Source organism: Molothrus aeneus, chromosome 12, assembly GCF_037042795.1.
Source record: "Molothrus aeneus isolate 106 chromosome 12, BPBGC_Maene_1.0, whole genome shotgun sequence".
Lineage (NCBI taxonomy): Eukaryota > Metazoa > Chordata > Aves > Passeriformes > Icteridae > Molothrus > Molothrus aeneus.
Genome location: NC_089657.1, coordinates 9294144 through 9319486, shown reverse-complemented (window position 1 = coordinate 9319486; position 25343 = coordinate 9294144). Strand labels below are relative to the sequence as shown.

General features: G+C 58.5%; 3 protein-coding genes across 7 annotated transcripts in view; all 3 read left to right on the top strand.

Moving 5' to 3' along the window:
* Window positions 1-5419, top strand: part of MTMR14 (myotubularin related protein 14) — a 31187-nt gene extending 25768 nt beyond the window's left edge. The window contains exons 18-19 of one of the 2 annotated variants that reach the window (XM_066557934.1): window positions 1718-1873; window positions 5058-5419. In XM_066557934.1, the coding sequence (XP_066414031.1) occupies window positions 1718-1873; window positions 5058-5235 (334 nt within the window). In that variant the 3' untranslated portion in view covers window positions 5236-5419. The remainder of the gene's footprint in view (window positions 1-1717; window positions 1874-5057) is intronic. The other variant, XM_066557935.1, reaches the window with a different exon arrangement.
* A 355-nt stretch (window positions 5420-5774) lies between these two features.
* On the top strand, window positions 5775-12668 carry CPNE9 (copine family member 9). Of its 2 annotated transcripts, XM_066558160.1 has the most exons (21): window positions 5775-5903; window positions 7375-7415; window positions 7500-7546; window positions 7751-7854; window positions 8038-8077; window positions 8209-8211; window positions 8672-8748; window positions 8965-9028; window positions 9141-9244; window positions 9325-9429; window positions 9799-9840; window positions 9964-10039; window positions 10110-10163; window positions 10277-10338; window positions 10619-10665; window positions 10745-10926; window positions 11123-11250; window positions 11366-11468; window positions 11545-11602; window positions 11747-11820; window positions 11934-12668. In XM_066558160.1, the coding sequence occupies exons 1-21, from the start codon at window positions 5827-5829 to the stop codon at window positions 12084-12086; spliced, it is 1641 nt and encodes a 546-aa protein (XP_066414257.1). In that variant the 5' UTR covers window positions 5775-5826; the 3' UTR covers window positions 12087-12668. The 2 variants fall into 2 exon arrangements, with proteins under 2 accessions (XP_066414257.1, XP_066414256.1); XM_066558159.1 differs by lacking the exons at window positions 5775-5903; window positions 7375-7415; window positions 8038-8077; window positions 8209-8211 and having other exon boundaries at window positions 7522-7546; window positions 7663-7854.
* Window positions 12669-13337: 669 nt separating this feature from the next.
* Window positions 13338-25188, top strand: BRPF1 (bromodomain and PHD finger containing 1). 3 transcript variants are annotated; one of them, XM_066558157.1, is made up of 13 exons: window positions 13338-13961; window positions 14843-15802; window positions 18043-18199; window positions 19285-19416; window positions 19756-19884; window positions 20842-21154; window positions 21639-21950; window positions 22920-23207; window positions 23297-23444; window positions 23963-24099; window positions 24185-24303; window positions 24410-24564; window positions 24649-25188. In XM_066558157.1, exons 1-13 carry the CDS (start codon window positions 13366-13368, stop codon window positions 24830-24832), a joined length of 3630 nt encoding a protein of 1209 aa, XP_066414254.1. In that variant the 5' UTR covers window positions 13338-13365; the 3' UTR covers window positions 24833-25188. The 3 variants fall into 3 exon arrangements, with proteins under 3 accessions (XP_066414254.1, XP_066414255.1, XP_066414253.1); XM_066558158.1 differs by having other exon boundaries at window positions 21636-21950; window positions 23963-24084; XM_066558156.1 differs by having other exon boundaries at window positions 21636-21950.
* Window positions 25189-25343: the final 155 nt, after the last annotated feature.

The window sequence follows — 25343 nt, the reverse complement described above, 5'->3', positions numbered from 1 at the left end:
AAGCAGCATTCCTCCATGCTTCTCCCTGGCATCCTGCACTGTTCCCACTGTGATTCCATCATGGCACAACGCTGTGGGCTCAAACACTCTGCCTGCTCTCCTTCACACTGACTCCCTCCACTTTATCTTCCAAAGGCGTGGAGAGAGGTAGATGTCACTGAACGGCAGCTCCCCTTCGCTTACAAATTCTTTGCTTTCCAGGGAAGGTTATCCCTGTCTGATGTCCTGAAGGTGTTTCTAACAGTATGTGCTTCGCTTTTGCTTTCAGTGAAGTGCCCTCATTCTTACTTGGGTATTACATACCCCAGGAAAAGCAATACAGGGTTCTCCCAATACTCTGACCCTCACTCCTCTGTTCACTGAGCAGCCAGAGAACAAGATCTGTGTGAGACAGGTGAAGCTCTGCTCTCCCTGATTTCTGCTGTCATGTCCTTTCAGAGCCTGAGCTGCCACACAGGGGTATTACCCCCAGACTTGCAACCATGATGGGAAGCTGATACACAGGGAATTGTGTGACTCCCTTTCTGTGCTTGTACAGCCAGCTCAGGACATTTCACACTGCTCAAACTTGGCTGTATTGATCAGACTAATTAAATGGCAGGCCTGGAATTAGATGGAGATTGCAAATAGGTTTCCTGCTGTGCATCTCTTCCCACTCTTGCTTTCCAGTCTAGCTCAGGTCCTTCTTGCTGTGGGAGAGCCTGTCTTTGTGGCTGTTCTCTTGGTCCCTTGGGGAGCAGCTGCAGTGCGCCACTGCTATTCTTAGCTGTGAAGACAGCGTGCAAGTACCTGGCCCAGCAGAGCTGGAGCACTGCTCTCTGCCCAGCAGAACTCAGATAAATTATCCAGAAGATCTTGGTAGTGTGTAATTGAGCAGCTCTGCCACAGGCTGTGCTTCCAGCTATGTACACTCTGCTGTGCAGCAAGGCTTAATAATTGCTTGCTCCCTTGGAAGCCAAGAGCTCTGGCTTTGTCTCAAGTGATTGTGCCCTCTTCTCTGAGATTTTGGAGGGACTCCTCAGATTCACTTGCCATGTTTCATGCTTCTTTCTTTCCTGGTGGGAGATTGCATACATCAAACAATTATTCTTCCTTGGCTATTTAGCCTGTCCTGAAGATGTTTTGTCACCTGCTTTCTGGCACAGCCCTTTCTTTAATACAGAAATGAAGGGGGTAGGTGTCCTGGGTATGCCTTGAGCCTTGGCTCTGTTCAGATCTGGTGGTAATGTCTCAGGAATGATCTGCTTTCTAACTGCTGCCAGGACAATGAGCTGTAAGTCTTTCCCAGCACTAACCAAGTCACAACCTTGATTTGCCCTGCTGCCCTGGGATGTGCAACAGGGGAATGTCCCTTGTACAGCACAGCTTTCACATCTGTGAAGGACTCAGGGCGGGATATGCTGCTCCATCTCACTAATGGGTTTCTCAGTTCTGCATGGCCATCTGCTTCATTCTGGCTCTCTCCTGTCCAGCTCCTGGTGTGTTCCTGCTGCTTTGTTGGCCCCAGCCAGCTTGGCTCTCCCTTCACTTTCAAAGGAAAGGCTTGGTGTGGGGCCCAGCTCGAGCTGCATGTTGCGCCCTGGTCCCCGCGTGTCAACAGTGCTGGCACGGGCAGTGCTGGCCGCACGCCCGGCAGGTCCCTGGCAGCAGCAGCAGTGAGAAGCTCGTGGCTGAATGCTCTGACTGATGGCGCCGTCTCCCTCTCTCTCTGCCCCAGATCGGCCGACCATTCTCTGCCCGGATCTTCCGTTTCCACAGACTTTGGCAGCTGGCAGATGGTGACAGGGTGTGGCAGTATTCGGGAGCAGGCAATCCTGAGCGCAGACGCCTCTCTCCCTTGCAGCTTCCCGGATGAGTTCTCTAACACTTGCCTGTAAGTGTCTTAAATGCAGGATCTCTCTTGGGTCTCTTGGCTGTCTGCAAGCACTGCAACTTTATCACTCTGGCACTTTTGGAGAAGCCTGGGAGCCCATAACGAACTGTTCCACCTTCTCTGCCTAGACGGTTTCTATCCACAAACTCAGTCCCTGAGCACTCTTTGCTTATGCTGAACACGGAAAGAAAATGGCACTTTCTCTGCCTAATGATGGGGGAGCTCTTTGCTTTCTGGAGGAAGAAGAGGTTTTTCTCTCTTCCTTGAAGATGCTGAATTTGGGTATGATTGAGTGCAGTTGAGGATTCATGTTTGTCAGGACAGGACTGGTAACCCAGATTTCTTGCTTTTCGATTTTGCTCACCTACATCTCCCCACTGGGGTCAGATCCTTGCTGGAGTAAGAGAAGGACTTTCCTTCTGTAACCCAAATTTTGTCTGGGCTTGTGCAGTATCATTTTCAGGTGCTGTGCCTGGCCGGTGCAGAGCCACAGAGACCTTGTGTCCTGCCACATCCTGCCTTGTGAAATGGCTGGGAGGCAAATGTTCCTCCCCAAATAGAAATCCACCTCTGGAAGCTTGAAAGACTGGAGATGCACTTTAATTGCTGTTAGAGGAGAGCCTTGGTTTGTGCCTTCAGGCTGCAAGCTCTTCATCAAGAAACTGAAATGGCAGATCAGGGGCTGCTGCTAGCAAGCAATGCTAGAGCTGTGCTGCCAGATGCTCAGTCCCTTACTGAGATCTGAGTACATGCTTTGGAGGCTGAGGGCAGGCGACATGAAAACCTGTGTGTCCTGTGAGACAGGCTGCCTGCCCTGGCTCTGTGTCTCGTGTGGCTGCGTGCTGTGCTGCTGAACAGAGCAGAGCAGCTGCCTTCAAGTTACAGTGAAGCTACAAGATCCATGAATTGATAGATCAAAACATTGCAAGAGATGTTGGACATGGCCTGGCCAGGATTTGTTCTTCTCCTTTCCTGAGGACACACTGAGCTGTTCCTGCAGTATTTTGCAGATGGGCAAGGGAGAAGGGACTGAAGGATGGGCATTGAATAGTGACTGCTTTACTGTGTCCTGAGCCTGGCTGTGCTTGGTCACTGCCGATCCACCAGCAAGTTGTTGCTGCCCTTGGAGTTGGATCTAATGTCAGAATAGGGAATTCAGTAGAGAAACATGAATCAAAGTTGATACGCCTTAGGCTTATGCAGTTTGGAAAGTGACTGCTTGGAGCAGTGGATTCAAAAGGAAGAGCACAGTAGTGGTGCTTCTCCTGTGGGTGCTCTGCCCTGTTCAGCTATTCACTAAAGCTGTGGGTTGCTTGAGGGCTGGGAACTGCTCAACTGAAGGTGCTAGGACCAGGCACTGCACTGAAAGGATGAAGAGTTCCCAGTGGTGTCGTGTTGAGCTTAACCCAGAGCCTCTACCCTCTCTCTGTTCTGTATCAGCCTTGTTTGCTCAGGACTCCATTGTGGTTTTATCCCAGTTTTTGCAGCCCAACACAGTATGATTTTTTTTCTTTTAATTCCATTTAAGTTCCCACTTTGCATCTTCACTGGCAGCAGCTCGATGAAGGTATGCTTTTCACAGCCTACTTCTTGTGCTTGTGTGGGGCTTGTCAGGGCTTCCTTCGAGCTGGGGCTTTGACAGCCTCCTCTCATCCCGCACCCCAAGCTGCAGGCAAGCGGGCAGGCTGTAGGAAGTGTAGCGGGGCAGAGTGCCGTGGATTTGGCAGGGAAGCGCGACCTGCCTCCGCGGTGAGCAGTTCAGGGTGAGATGCTGCAGCCAGTCTGCAGGGCTTGGTGTAGAGCAGTGGCTGGCTGCTTGACCCTGTGCCTTGGAGTGTCTCGCTCCACGAAACAAACCGAAAAACCCAAATACAAAATCTGCCTTGTAAAGAGGTGTGAGAGCCACAAGACACGGGACCTCACTGCTGCACGCCCTCGCTTACCTCTGCGCGTGACATCTGAGATCGCTGTACTCGGGTGCAAGTAAGTCCTGCCTTCACGGAGTTTATTTTAAATGCTAGCAGGTTTGTGAGCTCCACGTCCTAATTAGGTTGCCAAAAAGCATCGCTAATGTGTTTAGATATGTTGTTGCCTTTTTTTGCCCTCTGGCTTCTCTTTATTATCAGACACAGTAAACAGCGGCCTGGTTGGCTGCCTCGGCATCGCTTGCTGTTTATAGGCCTCCCACCATATCCTCTTGCTGCTGTTTCCGGACCGAAGCTGTTGGCTGTGGGTGGTTAACACTTCCATTCAAATGAGCTGTGCCAATTTATAGCCAGCCCAGGCACTGGAAGATTAAAGAGAATTTTTTATGGGGAAGGTTCGCACTGTGCCCTTGGAGTGACCTTTGAGGAATGTCTTAATCTCTCTGGGAACCACTGGCATGTCGCAGAGGCACCACAGCAAGGATCGTTTGAGGCTGGAGAGCTTGGAACAGCTGCCTCTGGGCCCCAGTCTTGCTTTCCCCTGCTCCCTCGGCTAGTCTTGCCTTCCTTCTGCTGTTCTCCCCCTGCCCCTAACCAGGTGTGTGGATCAGCAGGAGAGGAGAGCAGGTCCCATGGGAAGTCGTGCCCTACTCTGCTCCTGTTTGCCGAGAGCAGCCATGCTGGGGAGCAGAAGTAAAGCGCTGCTCAGCTCTCCTCTTCCTATGGCTGGAGTGTTCCTTGGGGCTTTTGTCACCTTGTCTGCTCCTTCTCATCCCCCCTTCCACAGAGCTGTCTGTGCTGGCATAGGCACACGAGGCTGGGGCTGGTGGAAGTGAGGGACGATTGCAGATAGGTTGGAAGCAGCTGTCCAGGCACAGCACATGTGGACAGGCTTCATCTGTGTGAGGAGGGGAGGGAGCTGGCATAGGGACTGATGTCAGCAGCCACTTTGCTGAAGCACCACTTTGTTTATGAACTGCAGCCTTATGAACACTATGGTGGTGGGAGAAACAGGGGACAGTGGGGTGTGTGAAGGAGGAAACCCTGTGAGGAGCAGGAGACTGAGGCTGCAGCTGGCTCTGTGGGTTGGATGAGGAGTCAGTGGCACCAGCTGCCACCAGCTCTGTGGACAGAGCCTCTTTGCCTTGCACTGCCTTAGCCACTGCAGCCCGTTGAGCACCACAGCCCTGTGTGAGGAGTGAGAGCTGGGATGTGGAGAGAAATGGCTGCAGTCACTGACCTCCCCTTCTCTCTCCTAGACTGGTGTCAGCGAGTGACCGTGAGTCTCGTCTGGAGGAAGTGCGTTCTGCTTTTCTGGCAAGCTACAGCCGGACCATCGGCCTCAAGGCCGTGCCCCCCAGCCCCTCAGGGGCCATCGGTGGCCTCCTCGAGCAGTTTGTGCGGGGCGTGGGACTGAGAGGCAGCAGCACCCTTTGAACACGGCATTCCCAGACCACTGCCTGGAAAACTGGGGCTGGCACGTCCCCCAGCAGAGTCCTGGGACCCTCTCCTTGGTGCGGGCACCTGCTGCACCCAGCGCCCGCCGCCAGCCCCCCCTGCCTGGGGCTGGGGGGTGCGGGGTCTTCGGCGAGTCTCTGCAGTAAATGACCCGAGCTGTGCCCTCTCCTGCCTCCTCTCTGGGCTGCGGGCGGGGGCTGCGGGGGCGGCGCGGGGGAGCCGCTCACTATAAATAGCCCGGCCCACTCTTCGCGAGCGTCGGCACCGAAATAACACCGAACGGAACCCGGGAGGAAGCCCCCGGCGGGGCGGGATTGGGGCTGAGCCCCCTCTGCCCCTGACTGGGAATCGCGGGCGGGACGTTCCGGTGGAGTCGAGCCCCAGGAGCCGAACCCCTTCGTGCCTGGGTTGGTGCCACTGCTGCCGACAGGGAAGGGCAGTCGTGCTCGAGCTGTGCCGAGCCGTGCCTGTGCCGAGCCGAGCCGTGCCCGTGCCGTACCCGCCCCCGGGCGCGCCTCCTCGGCGGCGCGGGAGGAGGCGGCGCGGAGCATCGGCGGCGCCCGGGCGGGGATGGCGGCTCCGGGAGCTCTGGAGCCGGCGGCCGGCAGCGTCCCGGGCACCAAGGTGGAGCTCACCGTGTCCTGCCGGTGAGCCGGGAGCCGGGCGAGGGAGCGGGAGGGCGGCGGCTAGTCCGTGGAGACGGGTGGGTGCGAAACGCACCGGGATGCGCGGCGGGGCTGCTCGCTGCGTCCCGCTGCCCGCCGCTCAGCCCCTGGCTCGAGGCGTTGTGAGCTGCGCGTCCTCCTCTCTCCCCGGGTAGCTCTCGGTGCCAGGGCGTATGCCCAGCGTCCCTCTACCCCGCTGCTACCCGTCCCGTCCCTTTCCTGGGGTCCCATGGGATGCTGTCAGCGAGAACGGCTGCGTGAAGCGACCCGATGCCCGCGGCTGGGGCGCGGGACGGCCGCTCGCGGGGCGATGTTTGCGGGAGGTGGGTGATGGTGGCGGGACGCGGGGTGCCGGCGCTGGCTGCGAGCTCGGTGCAAGGCAGCGGGACCGGGAACGTGGCAGCGGGATGGGGGCTGCGGGAGAGGGGTTGCTCTGTGCCCCAGCTTCTGGCCAGGGTCCGCCGATCAAGCGGCGGCGGCTGAGCCGGTCTGCCCGCGGCTAAATATAGCCCGTCGGAGGCACCGCTGCTTGCAGCCGGGGGTCCCGCTCGCAGGGACAGGCACCGGCGTCCTGCTGGGGGGGAGCGTCCCCGTGCCATGGGTCCTGTGGCACGGAGTGCCCCGACCAGGGTGGGTACCTCCAGCACATCCCCGAGCTATGCAAACTGTGGGCCGGGCCGGGGGCTGTTGTGCCCTCCCCGCGGCTGAGCCCTGGCCCCCGCTGCCAGCTTCCCTCACAGCAGGCAGAGGGACTGTGGGTCCACGGGACCGGGCAGCTCCAGGCAGGCTCCGGGGGTCACAACTGGAGACAACCCAGGGCAGCCTTCGGCTTCACAGCCCGAGGACCCAGCCCAGACCAGGGTGGGGTCTCTCCTCTGCGTGCTGGGGCCAGGGGAGCTGGCTTAGCCCCCAGCCCCCGGCCGTGCCCCAGCCCACTCTGTGCTGCCGCCCCGGGGGTGCGGGAAGTATCCCAGCAGAGCCGGTAGCATTCCCCGGCACTTCCCGGTGTCACACCGTGCACAGGACGACGATCAATCGCTCTGCCGGTAGGTGTGTCGGGGGATGCCCACTGGCTGCTCAGCCCCTGCTCCAAGTGTCTCCTTTCTTCTCACTTCTGCACCCTGCCATTAGCCCAGCTCCTGCTGCCGGGGCGCGGCGGGCACTCAGCCGGCGCCGGCGGCACCGGGGAAGGTTTCATCCTGTAAATGGGTTCCCTGTCATGTTCAATCATCATCAGCGCTGGAGACGCTGCTTGCCGCTTGCTCTGCTGCCCCACCGAACCTTGTAGAGGCAGCCAGCGTGTCTCCTTGGGAGTGCCGATGCTCTTATCCATGGGTGCTAGCACGGCCTTCTGGCATGGTGCTGACCTGTGATCAGGGGGATGGACATGGGGACCCGTTGCTGGGCCAGGTGGATGGCACTCAGGTTGGCTCACGCCTGGCTCTTCCCCCAGGAACCTACTGGACCTAGACACCTTCTCCAAGTCTGACCCAGGTGGGTGGCAGAGCCGGGCAGGGAGCATGGCGTGGCACAGACACGGCACGGCACGGCAGCCTGGCTCTGCTCCTCTCTCCGCAGTGGTGGTCCTCTTTGTGCAGGTCTCGGGGAGCAGCGAGTGGAAGGAGGTGAGCATGGCCCCCTCTCCTGGCTAATCCCCGGCTGGGTTAAACGGGCCCATATGGCCGCCCGTGTCCACGCTAATGATCCCTCCCCGTCCACGCTAATGATCCGGCCCCGCCAGCAGCGCTAATCCCCCACCGGGATTAGCGCCGAGGCAGCTGCGATGGGGACGGGTCCTGGGGGGGCCGCCCTCACCCCTCTCCCTGCAGTTCGGACGCACCGAGGTGATCGACAACACCCTGAACCCCGACTTTGTCCGCAAGTTCGTCCTCGACTACTACTTCGAGGAGAAGCAAAACCTGCGCTTCGATGTGTGAGTAGGGGGGCCAGGGAAGGGCTTGGCCCCGCTGAGGGTGGAACAAAGCACCGAGTCAGTAATGAATAAGGATAATAAATAAGAATACAGTGTCGAATAGCACGGATGGGTGGGGAAGCAGGGTTGTGTGCTGAAGCATCCCTGCAGGCGCCAGCTCAGGGCTCTGCTCTCCCACACCAGCTACAATGTGGACTCCAAGAGCTGCTCCATTTTAAAGCAGGTGAGCACAGCCTGTGCCAGGGGGACACCCCGAGGCTGTGCCCTGTGTGGGTGCTGTCGGGGGGGGTTCAAGTGCTCATTGGCAGGCTCTAACCTGCTCTCCATCTCTCCATGCCCCATGGGGACTGGCAGAAGGTAGGTGCCTGCCACACACCTGCCCCTGCTCTGCCCTGGGAACCCTGAACCTGGGAGTGCCTGTTGGGGCAATATGGGGCCGGGACACTCCATAGGGTTGGCTTTTGAGGGGTAAGATGGGTCTAGGATGGCCCAAGGGGTCCAGGACAGGTCAGGGCATGGAGGGCAGTTTGTGGGGGGCAACACAGGATGGGTCCAGGGATGTGGGCTGGCCCTGGGGTCACAGAATGAGTGTAAGGCACACGGAGCAGGCACCTAGGGTAGTCCTGGGGATGCACAATGGGTCCTGGGCTGCAAGGTGGCTCTTGGGTCACAGTGCAGCTTCAGGAAATGGGGTGGCCTAGAGTCAAGTTGTTGGCAGGTCTCATGGGTGCATTGGGAGAAAAAGTGGTGGGTGTGGGTGGTAGGGGACTGGGGAAACCGCCCTCCATGGTCTCATAGTGCTTTGTTTGGGGCACAGGACTTCCTGGGGCAGGCATTTGTGGCACTGGGAGAGGTGATTGGGTCCCAACGGGGACGCCTGGAGAGACCCCTAACGTGAGTCACACTGTGTGGTGAGGTGAGGCAGGAGGGTCCCACACTGTGTCTCCACACCTGCTCCACTGGACCCCTCCCTGCATGTCATGTGCTGGGGATTCTGATCACACTGCCAAGCACCACCAGCTGTGGGACAGAAGCCCCAACCCTGACCTCTTCTCTTGTCCCTGAACTGTCCTCCTTGTCCCCAAGCTGACTGTGTGCCTCTGGTTCCAGGGGTGTCCCAGGGAAGCGATGTGGGACTATCTTGCTGCTGGCCGAGGAACTGAGCAACTGCCGGGTGAGTTCCCCTGTATCGGCTGCAGGGTGGAGAGGGCTGGTGGTCGCTCAGTACAGCAGCTGCTGGTGCCAGGGGTGGGGAGGTGGCTGGCAGTGACAGTCCCTGTCCCCAGGACATCGTCACAATGCAGCTGTGTGCCAACAAGCTGGATAAGAAGGACTTCTTTGGAAAATCCGATCCTTTCCTCGTCTTCTATCGTAGCAATGAGGATGGCACGTGAGCACAGGGACCCAGTGGGGCAGACAGGGTGCCAACGTCACCAGACGGCGTGGCCCAACCCTGCCCTGTCCCCCCAGCTTTACTATCTGCCATAAGACAGAGGTGGTGAAGAACACACTCAACCCAGTGTGGCAGCCCTTCACCATCCCCGTGCGCGCCCTCTGCAACGGCGACTACGACCGGTACAGGAACGGGGATGGGACAGGGACATGGGCAGCCATGGGGCCAGAGCAGGGTGTGAGCAGTTCTTGGTGGGCTTGGCCCCGCAGCAGCAGGCAGCTCAGAATTGGGTCCCGATTGGGTTTTTTTCTCTTTTGCAACCCAAATTACATAAAGGCATCCCCCTCCTTTCCAGGGCCCCCACCATGACCCAAATTTCCCGCTCCCTCCTGGCAGAGCCGCAGGCTGGGCAGGCAGGGCGGCTCTGCTGGAATTTGGTGGGCAGGTTGCTCTCTGTGGGTTGGGCTGTGGGCCTGGGTGTCCCCAAATCAGGGGCTGGAGGGGCTGTGCCAGCCTGGCTGGTGGCTTACCCTATGTACCTTCACTTTCAGGACGGTGAAGATAGATGTGTACGACTGGGACCGGGATGGGAGGTGAGGGATGGGACACCAGTGTTGTATTGCACTAAATTCTTACACACCAGGGTGCTGCTGAAGCTTCCCAGGGCACCTGTCACCCAGGTGCCTGGCTGTACTGAGCCTGTGTTCCTCCTGCAGCCACGACTTCATTGGGGAATTTGCCACCAGCTACCGGGAGCTCTCTCGAGCACAGAGTCAGTTCACAGTGTATGAGGTAGGGTGGTGGGGCAGGGTGAGGGCAGGGTGCACTCCATGCTGGGACTGACTCACCCCTGTGCCTGCAGGTGCTGAACCCCAGGAAGAAATGCAAGAAGAAGAAATATGTGAATTCTGGCACTGTGAGTGGGGTTGGGGAGTTCCTGGGCCTCCTGCCTGCCAGGGTCTGGTGTGGCTCCACCTGCTGTGTGTGCCAGGTTCAGGGGGCTCCAGATCTGATCCCCAGTGCCCACAGGTGACACTGCTCTCCTTCTCTGTTGAGTCTGAGTTCACCTTCGTTGACTACATACGGGGCGGGTGAGTGGGGGGCCGGGAGCCCCCCGGCTCCTCGAGATCCCCCATGGCTGAGAGTCTCGGGGCAAGGACAGTGGTGACAGTGAAGGTTCAGCCTGGGGGTGACCAGGGGACAGTGGGGCTGGGAAGTAGATGCAGAACGGTGGCGTGGGGCTGTGGGGTGCTGGCTGGGGAAGGGAAGCCGAGGCAATGGGTCTGGGCAGGGAAACTCTGGCACTGTGGGGCTGGAAGATGGTGTCCCTGTGCTGTGGGGCCGGCAGCCTCCCTCACTCTCCCCCTTAAGGACGCAGCTGAATTTCACTGTTGCCATTGACTTCACGGCCTCCAATGGTGAGTGCATCTGGTGTTGGGGGGTCCCCATCACCCTGGGGCTGGGCATGGGGCGGGTGTGATGGGTACTGTGCTGCAGGGTTGCCATCACAGCCCACCTCGCTGCACTACGCGAGCCCCTACCAGCTGAGCGCCTATGCCCTGGCACTGAAGGCAGTGGGGGAAATCATCCAGGACTACGACAGCGACAAGCTCTTCCCTGCCTACGGCTTTGGTGCCAAAGTCCCTCCTGACGGCAAGATCTCCCACCAGTTTCCTCTGGTGCGCCCTCCCTGTGGGATGGGGCTGAGAGTGAACCCAGATCCCCTGGATGTGGGGCAGAGCTGGTCTTGCGGGTGCCCACAGCAGCTTGGCGGGGAGGGGAAGCACCCTGGCAACATTCTGCCCCAGCGTCCCACAGCCTGGGGGACACCAAGAGCTGTGGTCCCCCACCAAGTGCCCCATCTCTGTCCCCCAGAACAACAATGTGGAGAACCCCAGCTGTGCCGGCATTGAAGGCGTGCTGGAGTCCTACCTCCAAAGCCTGCGCACCGTCCAGCTCTATGGTCCTACCAACTTTGCTCCCGTCATCAACCAGGTGGCTGGGTGAGCACTGGGGCACTGTCCCCTTTGCTAGCCCCAAATGCCATCTGTCCCCACAGCAGGGTCAATGGCCCAACACCAGTGGGGTGCTTGAGGGCCCCCATCCCTTTCCCCATAGGATAGCTGCCCAGGTGACCGATGGCTCACAATACCACGTCCTCCTCATCATCACTGACGGTGTCATCTCTGACATGCTGCAGACCAAGGAAGCCATTGTCACCGTGAGTGCACCCTTGTTACTCTGAGTTCACCTCACATGGACACTATTCTGGCTGACACCCTGCCTCTGCTCCACAGGCTTCCTCCCTGCCCATGTCCATCATCATCGTGGGAGTAGGCCCAGCTGAGTTTGAGGGTGAGTTGGGACTTGGGGACACCACGGAAGAGGGATGGAAACATTGTCTCTTCCTCTGGGATGCCAAAGACATCCAAAGGGCTGGTGTTTCCATCCCCGGTGTTCATCCCACCGAGGCTTGGTGACACCAGCTGTCACCCCCAGCCATGGAGGAGCTGGATGGTGATGAGGTACGGTTGTCTTCCCGGGGACGGTATGCTGAGAGGGACATTGTACAGGTAAGTCTGGCATTGAATCCAGACCTGCTGTGGGTGACAGATGCTCAGTCCCCCTTGCTGAACCCCACAGCAATAGAGTTTCCAACCTCACTGCGAACTTTTTTCCCTCAAAGTTTGTGCCATTTCGGGATTACGTGGACGACTCAGGCAACCAGGTGCTGAGCATGGCCCGCCTGGCCAAGGACGTGCTGGCTGAGATCCCTGAGCAGCTGCTCTCTTACATGAAGACCCGTGACATCAAGCCTCGCCGGGCAGATCCCGAGTAGCTCTTCCACGAGCCATGGGACTGACTGGTGGGGCGAGGATATGTCACCTTTTTTCTGCCGGTGGCCCAGGGCTTAACCATGGAGATGTGGCCTCTTTAGGGAGATAATCAGCTGCTATGGTTGGTCAAAACAGGGGGGCTGGGACCCGCTTCTAGCAGTGAGACCACAGGGCTGGACATCCTCGGCTGCCCCTTCCTCCTGCCCGATGTCCAGCAGCAAGGCGGGATTGTCCCTGGACCGTGGCAGTGCGGGCAGGGCCAGCCGGGGGGAACACGGTGTGTGCCACGGTGTGCGTGTCCCTGAGAGCAGCCTGGCCTCTGCCCCAGGGGAAGGCTGACCCTGAGTGCCTGCCGGGGGTCTCAGCCCCGCTGCTCCTCGGGGCAGCGGCCTCGCCCTGCTCCTGCCTGCACCCCATTCCTGCCTGCACCCCGCTCCTGCCTGTGCCCGCTCCTCCGGCTCTGCTAACCCGGCCTGCCTCACGCCCTGCCGCACGGCCGGGGCTCCCGCCGCCGGGGGATGCCGGGGCGGAGGGCAGGCGGGTCTCTACTGCGTTACCGACTGTAAATAAACTGCTCAACCGGGTCTGCTGCCGTGCTGGGCCAGGGGGAGCGGGGAGAGCAAGGGGGGCGGGAGGACCGGTGGGGCGGGGGTGGCCGGGGAGCCGAAGGTACCGGAGGGCGTGTAGCCAGGCCGGGGGAGCCGGGAGGACCTTGAAAATTGGGGTGACCTGGGAGACAGAGGGGTCCGGAGGGACCGGGAGGACCGAAAGGGTGAGGGGGGCGAGGGGGGTCGGGCTGGGGCGGGGCCGGGCGGTGGCAGCGGGGTGTGTGATTCGAGGCGGCAGATTCGTCACCGCCATCGCGGCGCGACCCGGCCCGCTCCCGCCGTTCCCACGTGGCCTCCCCGCGCTATCGTCGCTGCCGCCGCCGCCTTCCCCGTCCCCTCCGTCCTCGCTGCCGCCGATCCCGCCCGGTGCTGCTGCCCGGCGGTGCCGTGGCGAAAGTGCGGTTGCTAAGGGCGGCGCGGCGCTTTACCCAGGGCCGCCCCGCGCCAGGCGCCGCCGCAGCTCCATTGTTGGGGCCGGCCCGGGCCCGCCGCCGCCGCCGCCGCCGCCGCCCATGGAGCCGCCCGCCCGCTGAGCGCGGCCCCGCGCCGGGGAGCGCCGCCGCAGGGAAGGAGCGGGCAGCGGGGAGCCAGGCCAGGGCGGCCGGGGCCCGGGGAGGGGGCGGCGGGGCGGGGGGCCCGGCCCGGCCCGGCCTCGGCCCCCCGCGGCCCAGCCATGGGCGTAGACTTCGACGTGAAGACCTTCTGCCACAACCTGCGGGCCACCAAGCCGCCCTACGAGTGCCCCGTGGGTACCTGCCGCAAGATCTACAAGAGCTACAGCGGGATCGAGTACCACCTGTACCACTATGACCACGACAACCCGCCCCTGCCCCAGCACACCCCCCTGCGCAAGCACAAGAAGAAGGGGCGCCAGGCCCGCGCCGCCAACAAGCAGTCGCCCAGCCCCTCCGAGACCTCCCAGTCGCCCGGCCGAGAGGTGATGACCTACGCCCAGGCCCAGCGCATGGTGGAGGTGGACCTGCACGGCCGCGTCCACCGCATCAGCATCTTCGATAATCTCGACGTGGTGTCCGAGGACGAGGATGTTCCCGAGGAGGTGCCCGAGAATGGGAGCAATAAGGAGAACACGGAGACGCAGAGCGTCCCGCCCAAATCTGGGAAGCACAAGAACAAGGAGAAGCGCAAGGACTCCAACCACCATCACCACAACGCCTCGGCCAGCACTACCCCCAAGCTGCCCGAGGTGGTGTACCGAGAGCTGGAGCAGGACACCCCTGATGCCCCGCCTCGTCCCACCTCGTACTACAGGTATTGTCCGTGGCTGGGTGCAAGGAGACTCCTAGGCTCATGCCCTGGGTTTGGAGGTGGAATTGGCCCCACTCTGTTCAAGTGGCTTGCCTGTGGTTCCTGGAAATGGCCTTTGTCTGCCTCTCCCAGGTCTCACAGAAGTGGCTGTTCCATGGCTTCAGGCTCCTGGGACTCTGCCTGGTGTCACATCACAGTTCTGAGAGGTCTGTGAATCTACAGAGCTCTTAGTTGCTGCTTAGCTCATTGCCAGCAGTTTGATTGCTGTGCTCTTTCCTTGCTGGAACAGCACTTAAAATCAAAACAGAACCCCAATGTGTCCTTTTGCCTCTCAGTCTCTCTTTGGAGGTATGCTGAGATATTTTCAGAGCCCTTCAGCACCAAGGTGTACCTGTAGGATCTGTCTGTGGGTATACCTCTTGTTTTCTTACAGTACTTTGTGAGAGATTTGGTGGATGCAGTGGCCCCACTTAATACCTCAGGCAGGAGTTAACAGAGCCCCCTAACCAGAATTAATGAAACATGGCACCTCCATGCGTGGTTATCGTGTCTTGGTTGTGAGGCTGTTTTCTCCAGAGCACTGGCACTTGCTGGGTGGCCCATGCAGGGCCCCTCCTTGCACTGATGAGTCTCCAAGGCCTGACCTTGCTCCTTAGACCAGTGTTGTTTTGTCTCCAAGTTGCTGTTGTGCCTCTGTGCTAGTCAGCGTGCAGTAGCACCTTCTGCTTCTGCACATTCCTGCCTTGTCCCTGTTTCTTTATTTTGGCTTATGGCTCAGCTGGAGCATTTGAACATTCCCTCAATCACAGACAAATCCTGGAGTTGGGGCTCAGCAGCTCCAAACATGTCAAACATGCCCTTACTTTCTAATGCTGTTCTACCAGGTACATTGAGAAGTCGGCAGAGGAGCTGGACGAGGAGGTGGAGTACGACATGGATGAGGAGGATTACATCTGGCTGGACATCATGAATGAGAGGCGGAAGAACGAAGGCGTGAGTCCTATTCCCCAGGAGATCTTTGAGTACCTGATGGACCGCCTAGAGAAGGAATCCTACTTCGAGAGCCACAACAAGGGGGACCCAAACGCCTTGGTGGATGAGGATGCCGTCTGCTGCATCTGCAACGACGGGGAGTGTCAGAACAGCAACGTCATCCTCTTCTGCGACATGTGCAACTTGGCCGTGCACCAGGAGTGCTATGGGGTGCCCTACATCCCCGAGGGACAGTGGCTCTGCAGACGGTGCCTGCAGTCACCCTCGCGCGCTGTGGACTGCGCCCTCTGCCCAAACAAGGGGGGGGCCTTCAAGCAGACGGACGATGGGCGCTGGGCACACGTGGTCTGTGCCCTCTGGATCCCCGAGGTGTGCTTTGCCAACACCGTCTTCCTGGAGCCCATAGACAGCATCGAGCACATCCCGCCCGCACGCTGGAAGCTGACCTGTTATATTTGCAAGCAGCGTGGCTCTGGGGCTTGCATCCAGTGTCACAAAGCCAATTGCTACACTGCCTTCCATGTCACCTGTGCCCAGCAGGCCGGGCTGTACATGAAGATGGAGCCCGTCAGGGAGACGGGTGCCAATGGTACCTCCTTCAGTGTGCGCAAAACCGCCTACTGCGACATCCACACGCCGCCAGGCTCCGTGCGCAGGCTGCCCGCCCTCTCCCACAGTGAGGGGGAGGAGGAGGATGAGGAGGAAGAGGAGGAGGGGAAGGGCTGGAGTTCTGAGAAAGTCAAAAAAGCAAAGGCCAAGTCTAGGATCAAGATGAAGAAGGCGCGGAAGATCCTGGCAGAGAAACGAGCTGCAGCACCTGTGGTTTCTGTGCCCTGCATCCCCCCCCACAGGTACGACCTGCTGCCCTCCCTGGACTGGGGAGGAATTTCTCCTTTCCTCCATGCTTTGTGTCCTGCTTCCCATGTGGGCATTATCCTATTCCCCTCCCTAGCTTTTTGCTCAGGTACTTCTCACTTTGTTGCTGCAGAGAGCTGTGGTGGTTTACTCTGGGAGTCCTGCAGAGAGGCAGGGCCATGCACTGCCCTGCAAAGGTGTCTGGGCCCTCGGCATGGCAGGAAATAGCTGTTGTTAGTTTAACAGTAGAGAATGAACTTGGCCGGATGTGTCAGGAAGCAGCTGGAGGTTCCCAGCACTCCTTTCCTGTTGCGCTGACCTCAGGCACTGGAGTAAATGAGGCGGGGAGGAGGAGGGAACTGCTCTCCTTTCTGCTGAGGTCTGTTTTCTCCTGAGGCTGTGTCAAGCAAAAGACAGAAGTGTGAGAGTGATTCAGGCCTGGGAAACGGGCTAATCCTGGGGTTATTTTGGCTCTGGAGCAGAGAGGTCTGGGGTTGGGATCCCTGTGCTCTGCTGAGCAGAGCTCATCCATCCCAGCAGCCACGTACTCTTTGCTGGGCTGCCTCAGTGCTCTCTGCCAGGCACAGCAGCTGCTGCTCCCTTTCAGCGCTGCCTGTTGGAGCAGGGCCGGGCAGCCACGGGTGCTGAAAGCTGTCTGTGAGGAGGGGTGGCTGGAGAGCACCAGGATCCTGCCTGCCAAGGAACACCACGGTCCTAAGGCTGACTCCCCAGTGTGAGGCCTCACGAGGGGTTTTGTTTCTGTCACATTCCAAACCTGTGGTTTCATGGGAAGGTGCAAACACCCTGTAGTTACAGTTGCAACTGCTTTGTGCCTTGCTCTTGTTAGATTGTTGGGCTGGCGTGCAAGTCCCAAAACAAGAGCATATAAGAGCCTTGCCAGAATTTGTCAGTGTTTATAACTCTGGATGTCCTCAGCAGCATGTAAAAGCACATAAGGGCATCCTAGGATGTTTTTGGATCTCATTGTCACCCTACAGCAGGCGACACCCAGTTGAGCACAGGTTGAGCTTGGAAGCATTTGCCTTTGTGGTGGTGAGCTACCAATCCTGAGCTGCTGAGGTCTCCTTCCTGTGGCAGGAGCTGTGCTGAGGCTGTGACCATAGGACACTGTCAAGACCCTTAAACCCTCAAGACTTCTCTCCTGTGCACTTGGATAGGAGCACATGGAAGCCATGGGCTATGCTCTCTGGGCAGCATTCTGGTGACTTGGGGAGACAGGTCTGCCACAAGGCTGCTGGCTTTTTACCACGGTCTGTTTGTGTCCCAGACTTATGTTTTTGCTCATTCAGGGCTTGCTCCATAGCAAGAGCCTCTTTTTCTTATGTGTGGACATGTTGGCAGTTTGTAGGGTCTTGCTGCTCTTGCGTTCACAGTGAAAGTACACTGAGCTAGAATCCTGTTGGGATTAATTATTCTTCAGGGGCTGTTGCCAGAATGCCACGTCTTCCTGTGGGAGCTGTACTTGGCCAGTGATGGCATATGAGGCTGCTGTCCCCAGTCTGTTCAGCTGAGGCTGATGCAGGTTGGGTCATCCTTTGGGAAAAGCTGTCCCTGGGAGGTGGGCAGATGCTGAGGGTTCATCCCTTTGTCACTCTACTAGCAGGGCATCTCTGTCCAACTCTGCTGAACAAGGCTGTCCCAGCCCCTCCAGACTATCTGCTGTCGTAGGAAGTAAGCAATCCCTTTTGTGGTGTTCTGGGCTGTTCAGGATAGTCTTGGATGGGACGTCTGTTGTACTCGTGCGTCCTGCTCCCTCCTTGTGCTTTGCCAGGGTTTGAGTTTCTCTGGTAGAGTTTGGCCAGACTCCCCCGTCACAGCAAGTGGCCCTCAGCCAGGTAAATAATGGTTTTGGGGTAGTAGCACCATAACACTCGTGGTCTCAGGGACCATGGGAGCTGTTAAAGGTCCAGCACCCAGTGTGGCTGTCTTGCACCCCAACCTGCCCCAGGCTTTGCCCAAAAGTTGACAGGAAGTAGAAAGGAAAAGTGTGTTATGGAGAGGCAAGGCTGCACATTTCCTGGCATCCTCTGTTGTGCCTAGGCTGTGTGACTTAGTGTTACAGAAAGTCCTGCTATATAAAAGGATGTTCTCTGCTTGAGGAGCTTCTCAGCTCTGCTGGGATGGCCTTGCTGATACTTATCCCTAGCTAGGGCTTCTCCTGCAGCAGCCAGGCTTGATTTGTTGATGGACTCTGTGGTTCTTCTCCTTTCCTCAGGCTCAGTAAGATTACAAACCGTTTAACCATCCAGAGGAAGAGCCAGTTCATGCAGAGGCTGCACAGCTACTGGACTCTGAAGAGACAGTCCCGCAATGGTGTCCCCCTGCTCCGCCGCCTGCAGACACACCTGCAGTCACAGAGAAACTGCGACCAGGTAAGGGCTGCTTGGTGGGGGCTGCAGAGAACCTGGCTGTGTGCATGCTTCCTGCGCCTTTGGAGCTGTGGGCTTGGAGCCTTTGCTGCATGCAATGCCTGCAGATGCAGAATGGGGGTCAAGGGTATGAGCTTTCAGATGAGGGAAGGGCAGCCCCAGCTGCTTTTGCTGCTTCACCTTCTCCTCCGCTCTCAGTGTTCAGAGAATTGCCAGGCAGCGACGCCACTGGCAGCCTGCCACAAGAAGGGAATCCTGCCCTCTCAAGCTGCCACGCTGAAGGTATTTCCTTTCTTGTGCCTGCATTTAGCCAGTAGTGATGGCAAACCTGTCAGAAATGGCTCTAATATGAGGCCACTGTGCCAGGCAGTGTTGAGAGAGATGGCCAGGGATCTCTAGAAACAGTCTGGACTGAACCAAGGCCTCTCTTCTAGCTTCTGATACTGCTCCAAGAGTGCTCCTTCTGGGTGCGGCTTCAAGCCCACAGTCAGCACTTCACAGATGTGAAATCTGGTGCCAGAGAGGAAGATTTTTTCTTCTGGCTCCCCATCTGAGCTGTAAATCTTTCTTTCTGAGCCCTCTGATGACTGTGACTGGGCAGGGTTTTCTCCTACCTTTGTCTGCTCTTATTATTTTTGCTGGAGAAGAGTTGAGGCTGCTTATGCTCAGTTTTGGCTATGGCAGGATAAAAGCTGTAATTTTTTTGGTGCTCCAAAAATGAAAGCAAGTAGAGCTGTTGTTCCCTTTTTGAGCTGTTGTGCTTTGTCAGAGCTGTGAGCAGCAGCACAGACCTCTTGGGCAGCTGCAGTCAGTCAGTCAGTCATGTTAGGAAGAGTGTTTCCAGAGGCTCAGGATGTTCACCTCCTGACATCCTAAGGGCTTGATGACCAAGGGGCAGGTATTTAGCTCTTGCCAGAGGTGAGACTGAATCACCTGCCTAGGTTACAAGAAAGGAGCTGTGACCTTTGCTGCACCAGCAGGTCAGGCATGGTGGTTCCCTTTGCCAGAGAAGAACCCTAGCACACAGTCAGGAAGGTGGAGATGGGAGCACATCTTCTATCAGCTCATGGTCTCTGATGTTCCCACAGAGAGACACTGAGGATAAGAACTGGGCCCTGAAGGAACAGCTGAAGTCATGGCAGCGCCTGCGCCATGACCTCGAGCGTGCGCGCTTGCTGGTGGAGCTGATACGCAAGCGGGAGAAGCTCAAGAGAGAGACGGTAACGACTGCCCCTCCTTGGGGAGCTGCTGGGGTGGGCATCAGCAGGGGCTCCTTAGGGTGCTCTAGGTGTGCCGGGGTCCCCTCGGCTGTGCTGCGCTCTGCTCCAATGGCTCCGAGCAAAGGTGGCTGCTCTGCAAGGCACAGGTGGGACGCACAGGTGCTGGAGCCGGTGTTTCACCTCTACTCCCCAGAAACGGGGCTGAGGGGCACTCCCTACCCTCAGCAAGGAGAGGAGAGGGGTTGCTGTCCTGCAGGGCTGCACTGCTGCTCCCTGGGGACAGTCCCCACTGCCTGGCTGGGGCCAGGGGCTCAGCCCTGCTCTGTTCCTTTGTTTCAGATCAAAGTGCAGCAGGTGGCACTGGAAATGCAGCTGACCCCCTTCCTCATCCTCCTCCGCAAGACACTTGAGCAGCTGCAGGAGAAAGACACAGGCAACATCTTCAGTGAGCCGGTCCCTCTGTCTGAGGTAACAGAAATCTACGAAGTAAGAATCCCCTCCCCAGATTTCTATTTCACTCAAACTTGTCCCTTGCTCGTGCCAAGGGCTGCCCAGGGTGTGTTCCGGTCCAGAAGAACTCTGAGCAGCCTGGTGCTGGCTCATGCCAGCACCACTCGCTCACCAGAGGGGGTGTGCAGCAGTGCCCCTCCTGGGTGAGCCAAATACAGAACAGCTGAGCTGGTGACAGCTGGGGCACAGCACTTGACTCTTCCTCTGTGTATGTTACTGGTGACATCCCAGGGTCTGTGAGCAGTTGGGGATTCCCACTGGGAAAGGCAAAGTGCCAGCCCTTAGCAGTCAGCGTGCTCTTACCTGTGCTCTTGTGAAGGCCTCTGCTAGATGACTGAGCACAGCACAGAGATGGATTTGACCCTTAGAGTGTCACTGCTGCAGGCAGGAGAGATAATTACTGAGACTGTCACTGAGTCCCTGCCTGGGAGCATGGCAAAAGTCCACATGGTCTCTGCAAGGTTCTGGCAGCAGGTCAGCATGAAGGCATCTTAGTAGTTGGGGAGGAAGGCTGCACCATCTCACCTGCCACCTGGAAAGCTCTGTTTTACCTTTCTGCACTCACCTTCATCCCTGGGGCTGCACTTGCAGCACCCTCTCCAGGGAATAACATGTAGCATACTGGATCCCAGCTGCCTGCAGGCAGGAGTTGAGGACAGGATGCTGGCATGTGTGCTGGAGCTGTAAAAATGCTTCAGAGTGCGTATCCGCTCTAACAGGTTGAGCACAGCACATGGGCTTCCTAGTCCGGAGGCGTTGCTGTTCCTCAAGCTGCAAAAGCAGACGGCATTCCCCGATGTGCATTTGGGCAGAGCACAGGGAGGGATACCTGATTCCTCTAACAACTGTTTTCTTGGAGCAGGTACTGCTAACTGTGGCTGCTGGGCTCTTAACTCTGCCTCTTTCCTCATGCAGGTCCCAGACTACCTGGATCACATCAAGAAGCCAATGGATTTTCAGACAATGAAGCAAAATCTAGAAGCCTATCGCTATCTGAATTTTGATGACTTTGAGGAGGATTTCAACCTGATCATTAACAACTGTTTGAAATACAATGCCAAAGACACGATCTTCTACCGGGCAGCCATCCGCCTGCGGGAGCAGGGAGGTGCTGTGCTCCGGCAGGCTCGCCGGCAGGCAGAGAAAATGGGCATTGACTTCGAGACAGGCATGCACTTCCCCCACTGTGTCACAGTGGAAGAGGCTCAGATCCAAGACATTGAGGACGGTGGGTACTCGGTCCCTGCCCTGGGGTTCGAGGGCTACTAAAAGGTAAAGCCTGGGCAGAGTCAAGGCACTCTAGAGTCTGAGCTGCCTCTTCTGGGAGGTTAAGTCACATGTTGGGCTGTGTGTCCCCACTCCCTGGAGACCTGGGGTGGTTTTGCTAGCCAGGTACTTATCAGCCCCATTAGGTTGGTTCTGGGCTGTGGTTTGTCTGTGTGTCCTTTCTTTCCTGTTGCATCCTTGTTCCAGACAATGTGAACTCCAGTATTCTCCACACTGCTGATCAGCCAGCTTTCCCCAACTGGCTGAGTTCCCAGAGGGCTCTTTCTCTTGGTCTTCTAGGATAACTTCCCTAAAGGGTTTGGTGACATGCCAGCTCCTTCTCCCCTGCAGAGAACCTGGATTGCCTCATGCCCTTTCAGGTAGAGGAGCTCCACTGGAGTTCCCGATTTCTTTAATCCATCTGCTCCTCTTTGTTTCCCCAGAAGATGTGCGGCTGCTGCTCTCAGAGAATCAGAAGCACCTGCCTTTGGAAGAGCAGCTGAAGATCCTGCTGGAGCGGTTGGACGAGGTCAACGCTGGCAAGCAGAGCATAGGACGGTCCCGCCGGGCCAAGATGATCAAGAAGGAGATCACAGTGCTGCGGCGGAAGCTCGCTCACCCGCGGGACCTGGGCCGGGAGGGGCTGGAGCGGCACAGCTCCTCTGCCAGGGGAGTCCTGCAGTCCCACAACCCCTGCGAGAAGGACCTGCAGACAGACAGCGCTGCAGAGGAGAGCAGCAGCCAGGAGACTGGCAAAGGTAATACTCCCTCCAGAACTGCCAGTCTGAGGAGCCATGGAGAGCTGCCTCTGGACAGGCCTGTCTGGGGAGAGGCTGCCCTGGCAGGTGTCTCCTTAGGCAGGAGGACTGTGTGGGCAGCTCCCCACACACACCTTGCTCTTCACTCCTCCATGGGAATGAGGCAGTGGCCTCTTGTGGGACAGTCCCTTATCCCACATCCCCCTGTGGGGACTCCTTGTTGCCTGTAGTGCCTCCCTTAGGAGCGGGTGCCAAGTATGATGTCTGTGTCTCCCAGGGCTCCCTCCCAGCATGCTCACTGGGTAGTTTGTGGTGAGCTGTGCCAGCCAAGCAGGGGGGATTGGATGAAGGAGGCCTCGTCCTGTGTCTGGAACAGCCACAGCCTGATGTGTGTTTGCCCCTGGGGAGGATTGGCAGGTCGTTGGTGTTCACAGCTGTGGTCAGCAGTCACCTGGTGAATTCATCTCTTTGTCAGCCAAGGAACTGGATGCTGTTCCAGAGATCACAGTTTCAGCTGTGTGACATGGAGCATGACGTGGATTGTTTCTTTCTGATAGGGCCTACCAGATTGGCCATGTTGCTTGGTTTCTAGGGGCATTGTGGAGCAGGTGTCCCTTCCTGCCAGAGGGCATGGGAGGGAGTTACAGCAGCAGTGACTGCTGAGCTCCAAGTGCTCTCCCAGGGCTGAGAGTCAAACAGGCCAGCTGCCAGCTCCCTGGATGGAGATGCTGAGCTGGGCTCTGCTCTGGGGAGCACTGCAAAAGCACCAGGCAGAGCTACCATGTGTCACTGGGCATTTGCCACCTCTGCATCCCAGTCCTGTCATCTAATCATGGAAAAAGCAGGTTCTTCCTATAGTGAGGGAGGATCTTCTGAGATCATGTTCCCCAGAAACAAAGCTGTTTTGTGATACCACTGCCATGCAGTCCCTGCCATCAGGGCTGCAGCTGACACCTCCTCCTTCTTCAGGTCTGGGTCCCAATTCTTCTTCTACCCCAGCGCATGAAGTTGGCAGGAGGACCTCTGTGCTCTTCTCCAAGAAGAACCCTAAAACTGCAGGCCCTCCAAAACGTCCAGGACGCCCCCCAAAGAATCGAGACAGCCAGATCCCCCCTGGGCATGGGAGCAGCCCCATTGGGCCCCCCCAGCTGCCAATAATGGGGTCCTCCCAGCGGCAGAGGAAGCGAGGGCGGAGCCCGCGGCCCAGCTCCAGCTCTGACAGTGACAGTGACAAATCCACGGAGGATGCTACCATGGGTGAGTGCAGCTGGCCACCTGTGGTCCCACTGGCAGCACGTGGCAGGCTCTGATGCAGTGGTAATGCTCTTTGTTGGGGTGTTTTTCAGACCTGCCAGCCAACGGTTTCAGCAGCGGGAACCAGCCCGTGAAGAAGAGCTTCCTGGTGTACCGCAATGACTGCAATCTTCCCCGGAGCAGCTCCGACTCGGAGTCCAGCAGCAGCAGCAGCAGCAGTGCTGCCTCAGACCGCACCAGGTACTGCTCCTGGCCCAGCTCTGCTGACAGCAGTGCTGCCCAGGGTTGCAGTGGGCAGCTCTCAGCTTTGAGTTTCTGGACGAGCACCCCGTTTGGTGGTCCCCATCTCGTTCATCCTGCAGCTCAGCTGCTAATCCCTAGAAGTCTGTGGGGTTTGTGCCTTTTTTAATGTAAAACCTAAAGGTGCAAGTGTGCAGCAAAGGGCTAGTAGGAAGCATGAACTAGAGAATTCTGTTGGCACAGTGGCTGCTCTGTCATTGGCCCTTCCAGCAACCTCCTGCCTGCGCCTGTAATTCAGATCAGGGCACATTTTCTGGTCCTCCCAGGTGGAACTGGGTGAGGGTCTGGCTTGCACCCTGGCAGAAGCACCATCCCACCTTTTTGCCTGCTAGGCTGCCAAGTCCTTCCCGGTGCCAAGGCTGGCATTTGGAGGCCACAAGCCCTGGTGTCCCACCATCCTGGCCCTCTGGAAAACAGTTTCTGGAAGCTTAACGTGAGTCTGCTCCCTGTCTTCGCAGCACAACACCCTCCAAGCAGGGCAGAGGGAAACCCTCCTTCTCCCGAGTGAACTTCCCAGAGGACAGCAGTGAGGACACATCAGGGACAGAGAACGAGTCCTACTCCGTGGGCACGGGACGAGGTGTGGGGCACGGCAGTAAGTAGTGTGGCTGCACAGCTGTGTGCCTGGCTGGCACCATCACCTGGGGGGACACAGCTGACTGCCCTCTCCCCCCGTACAGTGGTCCGTAAGGGCATGGGGCGAGGCGCAGGGTGGCTGTCTGAGGATGAGGATTCTTCCCTGGATGCCCTGGACCTGGTGTGGGCTAAGTGCAGGGGCTACCCCTCCTACCCGGCGTTGGTGAGTACTGCCTGTTATCGGGGCCTCTGAAACCCATGTCCCCTCCCTGCAGACTGGCTCTTGGGGTCCCTGTTCTCCTCTCAGCCCTCCCCTGCTCGTTTTACAGATCATTGACCCCAAGATGCCGCGGGAAGGCATGTTCCACCATGGGGTCCCCATCCCCGTGCCCCCCTTGGAGGTGCTGAAGCTGGGGGAGCAGATGACTCAGGAAGCACGCGAGCACCTCTACCTTGTCCTCTTCTTTGACAACAAGCGCACTTGGTAAGGCCAGGGGGCCGAGGGCTTTGGGGGGGTCCCCAGAGACGATTGTAACCCTCAAACGAGGTGGCCCCCCGCTCTCCACAGGCAGTGGTTGCCCCGGACGAAGCTGGTGCCTCTGGGGGTGAACCAGGACCTGGACAAGGAGAAGATGCTGGAGGGCCGCAAGTCCAACATCCGCAAGTCGGTGCAGATCGCCTACCACCGCGCCATGCAGCACCGCAACAAGGTGCAGGGCGAGCAGAGCAGCGACTCTAGCGAGAGCGACTGAGCCGGTGCCGCCGGCCGCTCCCCCGCCGAATCTCAGGGCAAACGGGGCTCGGTGACCCCCACCCCGTGCAGCTGGCCTGCACCCACGGGGGGCCGGGGGACCGGGAGGGGTGGGGCCGGTCCCCCGTGCCCCCCCCACTCTCCCATTCCCGGTGCCCGCTCCCCCCAGCCCGCCGCTCCCCGGGATGCTGTTCTGGCCGCCGCCGTGCCCCAGGGCGGCCCCCCGCGCCCCGCACCCCCGTGCTGCCCCCTACCCCTGGGCCCAGCCCCTGGCCGGCCCCGCGCTCGGACGTTGTTTGTATTTATTTTGAAGGAAGAAAAAAATCTATTGATTCTTAGAAAATAAACCTCCACTGCGGAGCCGCGGCCGCTGCGGGCGGGGAGGGAGCGGGAGCAGAGGCGGGGCGGCCATGTGCGGCGGCACCGGCCCCGCTTCCGGCTGCGAGCGGAAGCCGGGGCGGGGAGCGGCGGGCGCTCCGCCCACGCGGTGTCTCTATGGTGGGGAGTGGCGG

What these genes read in the sequence shown, in the direction of transcription:
- CPNE9 (XM_066558160.1), top strand. Translation starts at nt 5,827, where the DNA reads ATGGCGGCTCCGGGAGCTCTGGAGCCGGCGGCCGGCAGCGTCCCGGGC. An exon ending in TGCAACGGCGACTACGACCG is followed by an intron (nt 9,430 to 9,798) that starts GTACAGGAACGG and finishes CTTCACTTTCAG; the next exon opens with GACGGTGAAGATAGATGTGT. An exon ending in AGGCCCAGCTGAGTTTGAGG is followed by an intron (nt 11,603 to 11,746) that starts GTGAGTTGGGAC and finishes TGTCACCCCCAG; the next exon opens with CCATGGAGGAGCTGGATGGT.
- BRPF1 (XM_066558156.1), top strand. Translation starts at nt 13,366, where the DNA reads ATGGGCGTAGACTTCGACGTGAAGACCTTCTGCCACAACCTGCGGGCC. An exon ending in AGCCGGTCCCTCTGTCTGAG is followed by an intron (nt 19,885 to 20,841) that starts GTAACAGAAATC and finishes TTCCTCATGCAG; the next exon opens with GTCCCAGACTACCTGGATCA. An exon ending in GATCCAAGACATTGAGGACG is followed by an intron (nt 21,155 to 21,635) that starts GTGGGTACTCGG and finishes TTGTTTCCCCAG; the next exon opens with AAGATGTGCGGCTGCTGCTC.